Source organism: Trachymyrmex cornetzi, unplaced genomic scaffold (genome assembly GCF_001594075.2).
Source record: "Trachymyrmex cornetzi isolate Tcor2-1 unplaced genomic scaffold, Tcor1.1 scaffold129, whole genome shotgun sequence".
Classification (NCBI taxonomy): domain Eukaryota; kingdom Metazoa; phylum Arthropoda; class Insecta; order Hymenoptera; family Formicidae; genus Trachymyrmex; species Trachymyrmex cornetzi.
Window position 1 is genome coordinate 501,330 of NW_017295861.1, and position 8,342 is coordinate 509,671.

At 35.7% G+C, this 8,342-nt stretch overlaps 1 protein-coding gene across 1 annotated transcript; it reads left to right on the forward strand.

Annotated features, from left to right (window-relative positions):
- The first annotated feature begins 1,018 nt into the window (after positions 1-1,018).
- Positions 1,019-3,183, forward strand: LOC108770570 (tetra-peptide repeat homeobox protein 1). The gene is made up of 2 exons (XM_018522212.1): positions 1,019-1,110; positions 1,598-3,183. Exons 1-2 carry the CDS (start codon positions 1,087-1,089, stop codon positions 2,594-2,596), a joined length of 1,023 nt encoding a protein of 340 aa, XP_018377714.1. The 5' UTR covers positions 1,019-1,086; the 3' UTR covers positions 2,597-3,183.
- The last annotated feature ends 5,159 nt before the right edge of the window (positions 3,184-8,342 follow it).

The following is an 8,342-nucleotide window of genomic DNA, read 5'->3' on the forward strand; positions in this document are numbered from 1 at the left end:
ATATTTTACTAATTACTCTAAATAACTCTAAATAAAATTTCTAACAATATACATTTATTTTTCTTCTTTACTGGAAGCGTAGTAATCGATAAGATTGTATAATCTGGGGCATGATCGTGAAGCACATTTGTGTTATACAGATATATGCATGAGCATGGACTGTTGGACATTGAAAACAATCGTGTAACATGGAAATGACATTTCCAGATACCAGAAAAAAATATCGTTGGTAATAACGACCCTACAAGTGCGGTTCAATTTAAAAAAAAACTTTATATAACAGTCTGCAATGAAAACAATAAATCTTTTCACCTGCATCATGTTAACGTACAGACAAGAGAATTATTTTAATTTTAGCACACGTACAAAAATTTGATTTGATTTTTATTTTAAGCTTATATAATAGAAGCGTTTCTGTTATATTAATATTTCTTTCTTTCTCAGTAGAATATATATCATATATAGTTCACTAACATTATTTCAGATCTTGCAGTTATACTTTTTTTTTAATTCCTCTAACAAGGCTTCTTCATCTCTGGATCTACATTGACAGGATATTAGGACTTAAATTGAATCATCAATTGTAAGCTAAAGATGATCTTAAGAAGAGTCGAAACATTGTATTAAATGATTTTTTCAATTACAATTAACTAATTGTGTAGCATTTATTCGTGTATTAATTACTGTGCTGTACTTATATTTGCTGTTTTTCCCTTTTAATGTAATTTTAAGGATTTTTCTTGATTTCTGAATATTATAAAAATGTAAATCACATTTTATATAAAAGTTTCATAAATATATTAAAAATCCCAAAGAAATCTGTCGATTAAATAAATCTTATAAATACAGTGCTAGTAATATTTATGTTAATAGGATAATTCATGAATATTCTTTTCGCCAATTTACTTAGTGAATCTCGTAAAGTTTCCTTGCATGATCAATTGAGGAAGTTTGAGAGTTTAAGAATGTGATGGATTCAGATCAGAAGGCGTGTTGCAGTGGACATCTAGTGAAAGTAGTTGTGTCGTCGTATAAAAACCGAGGAATCGATGATATGAAGCACACTCAGACTCATCTCCTCATAGCATGTTCACCATGAAGACATTCCTAGTGAGTAGTAAAATTTTTCGGCAAATGTTTTTTCTATCAATATCTCAATAGCGCGAATGTATCGTAAGAAAATGAAGTTTTTCCGAGAGTTTTTCTGTTTGCAATAAGTACACTAAAAAGGTGCAGTTTTTCAATATGCCCAATTTTTTATCATTAGCAGATGTAAATGTTTTTTCTTGTTTTATAATATGATTGTGTTCAACTATTTAAAACATTAAAAACAAAGTATAATTTTTCTATGCTAATGTTATATATTATATCTTATTTATATATTAAATTTTTTATTAATCACTTGCCGTTCGCAAATCTATTTTATTTATGTAATTATATAACTGAATAATCTCTACTTTTCACAGATTACAATATAACACCATTTATGTTAAGAGAACTGAAATAATTAACTAATAGATATCCATAATAATATAGAAATTTAGTGTTAAAAATATAATTCTTCTCTTGATAATAGATGTCAAATTGTTGCTTACAGATTTCATTGTTGTTCGTCTCCGCTTTCGCCGTTGATGTATCGGAGAAAAAATATGACAAACGTGCTTCTGTACACGGAGGATCATCGATATATGGTCATGGCAACTACAACCTCCAGGGTGACGTTGGGTTCCATGGACCCGGATATGGGCATGGATACGGGCATGGATACGGGCATGGACAAGGATTTGGACATGGACAAGGATATGTGCATGGACAAGGATATGGGCATGGACATGGATATGGATACGGACACGGATTTGGACATGGATATGGACACGGGTACGGAGGGATTGGATCTGAAATCGATTTTATAGGGGGACCGCATGGTTATAGACCAAGTTTCGGCATCGGTGTGGAACACGGATCCTTACACCACGTGCCCAGAACCGTCGTGAATCGCGTGGTTCCAGTTGCAGTTCCCGTACCTCAACCGGTTCCCGTAACACGCCAAGTCCCCGTACCGGTGCCGCATCCCGTACCCGTCGAAGTGAAGCGTCCCGTCCCCGTCCCGGTACCCCAACCGGTTCCATTCGTCGTCACCAAACCCTATCCCGTTAATGTACCCCGCCCGGTTCCAGTGCCGGTAACTCATGCCGTATCTGTACCACACCCGGTGCCGTACCCGGTCCCAGCTCCGCATCCGATTCCGGTACCAGTTCACACACCAGCCTCAATTTCAATCTCGCAATCCATACCGGTTAACTCTGATCCATATCCGCTGCCCGCTAGACCAATTTCTGTCACTCAACCTATCGTATCAACCGGTCCTCAATTCGGGTCCTCAATACGACCAATCGCTCCCATTGGGATTGGATCTGTCGATGCGGCAGGAACCGGCACAATATTGGAAAATGGACACAATTCTGGATTTGCCATTTCTGGCGTCGCACAGGGTGGTAATAACTTTGGGTCCCCCATAGGCTCGGGATTTCACGTGAGCGTGGATCCCGGCAGCGAGGGATACTCTTATCCGGTACCAGCGAAGAAATTCTTTTAAGCAAAGCACTCGAAAGTATCTGTTACAGGCGACATCTCCGATTTGCACGTCGATGCGATACATCTGCCGTTTTCGAGACCTCGGATATACGGCACGCGGCTGGCCCGAGTCACGCCATACCCATTTATCCCGCGTTTCACTTGATATTTATGGATTCGCATACTGCGGAAGGTCCGCGTGAGTCGTTCGCCCTCGATTAAAATTCCGCCTAAAATCGCAAAACGAAAGAGATCGAGGTACATAAATATATTGGCATTTACTTTCACGTTTTCGACAGTGACAAGGGAAAGAGAAAGTGTTACATTTTGAGAACGTAAAAGTAATATTATGCAGAAGCTAAGGAAATGAATAATCATGCGAGCGCGCGATAGAAGTAAGAAATATGACGACCTATTCGATATTTCCTGTTACCGAAATCTCACGTAGGCAGAAGAAAATTGCTAACAATTCTTTCAAGATGTATCGTTTGCACGTTTACAATTGGATCGTATTCTAAGCATGATATACAATCAATCATTTGTAACTATTTATTTATCTCTTTTATATCTATGAAGATATAAAAAATATCTCCATCCTGTGCCATAGACATTCAGATAATTATGAATAAATTCAAGTAATTAAGTACAACTGTAAATTGTTTTATATGTATAAGAAAGAATATATCTTGACTTGTTAATTTAACCAGCTTTTATTGTTTCCTCTACGTATCCTCGATACCCTTATATCGAAATCCTCTCGTAAAGCAGTTACTACACGATATGATCCTGCGGGTCCGTCGAGATACGCGAGTAGATTTACCCCGATTCGAAAGTGATTAAAGTTGCTACCTCCTTACCCGCATCGCATCCTAAATTGCCGAAACTTTGACCTTGTGCTTTAGCACACTCAACAACCACATAACCGTTTCGTACAGCCTCCGGCTGTTATGCCGGTTCTGCAGGTATTCAAGTGCCTGAGTCGCCATTTCCAACTTACTTTATATACGCGTATTTATACAAGAAAGAAATGTTCATAACTACAAAATGAATACACAACAGTATTAGTAATAATTGAGATGTTATATAATAAGCAACATCAAATTTGTTGTTTTCTTCGTATCTTATTTTTTTCTTTATCAATATCCAGCATTATATAATTAAAAATTTTTTATTTGGATTCCTATAAATTCGCTTGCATACATTCAAAAGATATATTAACATCCTAAGCTTTTCGTATTTGGTAAACCTCTCCTTCGTCTCGCATCGAAAAACTTGAATGTTTCGTACGCTTTTTCAGTTGCCTACCGTCATTTTCGTAATAGTATCTGTAGTCGTAGAAAACGTACGTGCCTCGTTATATATAGCAAAATTCTACTCTCCAAATTCAAGGTAAGCTACTAGTCTTTATGTATATAGAGCGTCTCAAAATCCTCTTAAGGCATATCATAGGGCTCAACAATATGGCGATAACTTTAATATGGGAACATAAATAATTTTTAAGTTTGATCGAGATTAAAAGATATTTTGTTAAATTAAATTTATAAATTATAGAAAATAACAAAATTTTGCTCTTTTAATAGAAATATGTTTCAATTCTGGTATATATATATATATATATATGTCCAAATATGAATTCAATTTATTAAAATATTTAATAAAATGATATATTTTTAGAGAAAAAATTATGATCTATTACATTTTATTTAAATTTAAATAAATCAAAGAAAGATAGTGTGACTAAAGATATGCGATTCTCTCTTTGAGGTATCCTCCTGTACAGGAGGATACGTACAAATATATCGTACACAAGCTCCCCTTTTCCCTGCTGGAAAACCGATAGTCACGCATTATTTTACGACTTTCGCCAGGCCGCTGAATTAACCTGAGCTTTTCCGGCTTCAAGGATGGTCCTTTATGCATCTTGTCTAGAAATGAAGTGCATTCCTCTTATCTACGGCTAGGGTTACAATGTCGTTAAACCGCCATCACTGATATCTTTGTGAAAACTCTCTCTTACGGTCTTCCAGAGAGAGTAACTCACAATCAGTACAGAAAGATCTTATATAACAATATTACAAATTTGCATGTAAAATTACAAAGTCTACATACAGATGTTAAAATCTGATATATTAATAGTTGCTTTAATCCTTTTTATTTTTAAATAATTTAGATATAAACGACACGCGTAGAAATAAAGTTTTTCTGATAATAACGCAACAAATGTTTCCTGTTAATTTTATAATTTCTTCGTGTTCCTTAATGGAAGTTATTTTGTTCTAACATTGCATGAAAACTTATACAGAGTTATTTTAGAACAATTAATGTTCTAATTTACACAAAGTTTATCGATTGTCACGAATTTATTATTACCATGTGTACATATTTAATCATTAATGTAACAATTAAAAGATACGTGTAAATTGTATAAAATAAGCGGATAACTACTCTCGTGTAATTATAACAGTTGCAATATTATTTAATTACCAAAAACGGCACAGCCTTCGTGAATTCGAAATGCGCGCAAGGCGCAGCAGGAACGGAGCTAATTGTAAGCATTTATCTAATGTGAAGGATTTACAGACGATGTAAATTTATTCGCGAGACCCTCGCTTAATTACGCAGATTCCAAGGCATCTTTCGCAGCACCCCCTCGTGCTACGTAAGGCGCGCACCGGGAAAAACAGAAATTAATCTCGTATTACGGGCAGCCGAGATATTTACAGTAAGTATAAACGTTCTCGCAGAAATAGTCCTGCTGTCATTATCATTTACGACTCGCCCTTTATGATCTATCATTAAATGTAGAACATTTAATTCTTTTTGTAGGTTGCACTTCTATAGATACTTATTCACTCGATAGAGCTTTACAAAGCTTTGTATAATGATCGATTTAGGTGTTACATTATCTTTGAATTTTTTGAAAATTTCTGGCCGAATTTGACTACTGCATTTATTATCTTTTGTTACTTAAAAAAAAAATCTTAATATTCATCAAGCTAAAGGATCAGCTTGGAGAGAGTAAGTCATAAGCCGCACAGAAAGAACAATTTTGCTTAAGTATCTAAAAATTTAGATTTAGCTAGATGCAAATCTGAAAATAATTTTGTTGTATCATTAAAAGAATTACGTAGCAAATTCAACGATGATGTTTTGACATTCTAGTCTGATGATTTAACAAAATTCTTTTCAGATCTGTATCTGGCAACATTTTCAGATACTTTAGCAAAAGCGTCCTTTCTGCATAAGAAATTGATTAATCATAGTCAATTCTCGATCTTCACATTTAACTGTGAGTGGTTGATTTCTTGTATCTTACAGCTTCTATTGTAAACAAATTAAATTTTAATCAAAAAGTCGGACTACTCCATCAGTCATCAATCTAAATATTAAATTCTGTGGTTGTATCAAACTCTCATCTGAATATCGAATGCATTAAGACAAAGAAAAAGAAAATGAAGTTCTACTTTCGCATTGTTTACAAGCACAGCCTTGAACTAACGATAACCGTCACGAAATTATTCGTGGAAAGGCGACGAGAGACTACCGGACTCGCGGGCGCCACGCGATGTTCTCTTTTTTGGATGAAAAATATCGGCGGAACGATAAATTGCGCACAGTTCAGGTTTCGGAGCGCGAGTCGCGTAATGTAGCAGAACGGAGCCGAAAAATTGTTACTGCGGTGTAGCAACCGGTGCAATCTCAGGCCAACAAGTCGCGCACCGTAATGTGTTAATGACACGGGATGAAAATGACTCGTCTAGCGGCGGTGAATCATCCTGAAATACGAGGAGCTTCACCTATTTAATTAGAATATCGCAATCTACCCGGACGTGTCGCGTAGCGGACCGGTAGAGCGTCGCGTGAAAAAGAAACGAGAGAAAAGAAGTTTGCGTCAAAATCTCTTTCCTTGAATTTTATATCGGTAGTTAACGCGGCTGATATATGTGTACAACGCTTATAAAGTCGTGCATTCTGCTGTTTTTTTTTTTTTTTTTTTTTTTTTTAAAACGACTGTCTGCCTTAAGCTTACCCGGCTCGTTCGGGGTTTTATGTCAGGGCGCGAACCCGCTATTTACGATCGCCATTTCACAGCATTGGACGCAGCGTTTTTCTTCTCTGGATTCACAGTCAAACGAATCAGCAGTTAAGGTCGATATTTTGAGCATCTTGGCCCCAGCTGACTTTTTATCGCGACGTCGACCTCAGACACCGATGATAACCGCGCGCAGCTGCAACGATCGCGCGAAGCCGCAGTTCTGGTTGCAGCATTGTAGGCTACGCGACGTTCGGCCATCGATACGACGAAGCGAGCGGGAAGTGCCATTTTATTGGTTGTTTTGAAACAGTAAAACACACCGTAAACACGCCGTCGACTAGACTCGTAAACAATGAAACAGCATACGTATGAAAGTTACAGGATTAAACGCCAGTAGAATTATCGATTAGAATTTATAAACGTCGTTATACAGTCATAGAATATTGTGTTGCTAGCAATATAATACACTGCTTTTGTAAAAAAAACAATGAACAAGTCACGAATTAATCGTAAAAATATACGCTTTTTCTTTTTGCACTTTTAACGACAAGTTGTGTAATTAATATTTTGAGATCTCTATTAGGTAATTGTCATTTTTTAATTCGAAAATTTAATAATGATAATCTCTTATCGATGTACATCAGCAAATTGCAAATTCTTGCAGAGGTCATGTCTTGTCGACGCACCGATTAAAGATAAACCGAGTACCTAACCAGAATCCTGCAGGACTCTACGTTTATCTTGCTCTGTATGCGGTAACCGTCCTGGGAGGGCATGCTTTATCATATTCAGCAGACAATCGTCGGAATGCTAATCTGCCTTACTCCCTTATTTGTAAAATTAACGATCTGTTAATAACTAATGTAATGATTTGATTTATATGTTACTTGGATATGAATTTATTCGTACAAATTATAAAAACAGCATTTAACAAACGTTGAAATATACTCGTATAAAATGATTTTACTGCAATCTCTATTTATTTCTTTCTTTCTTTAACATATACTGGCTATCACAATGTTTTAATTTTCTTCAAAAATCTTCTCGTGCGATTATATCATCTAACAAGTTATTAAAATATCTTCACAGAAAGAATCGTTTTGCTGAAATATATAAAAAAATTAGCTAGATGCAGATTTGAAAATAATTTTATTGGATCTTCAAGATAATTAGATAGAACGGTTGTGTTGAAAACAATACTGTAAAAAGTTTTAACATTTTAACGACCAGTTTTAGCATTCTATATAATTGTTTTGATGGTCCAAACAAAATTATTTTCAGATCTATTCTATCTATATTAAATTCTATTATTTTCAGATCAATTCTATCTATATTAAAAATATTTGGATGTTTCAAACCGTTTTTTCCATGCACGTATGATAATGTATTCGAATCCATATATACATACACCGTAGCAGCGCAAAATTTCGTTGACGTGAAATATTTTAATGGAGTTCATCGTGCCATTTGACATCAATAACGAACTCAAAGAGACCTTGATAATGTGATTTATCCTGTATAATCAGGAATATTCGGCTACCGTTGGAATTTCGCACGTTTACAAATATTTGGAACATCACATCTGAAACAGTCCGTAAACGATGGAAGCTTTATTTCGCCGTTTCATAATAATTCGTAGTATTGCGGGGAAACGAGTTAATATATTGACAGGTGACCCGTCTTCCGATCTCATCCCTCTGCTTCGAAAGCAAATTACTCGACCAAAGCGAGG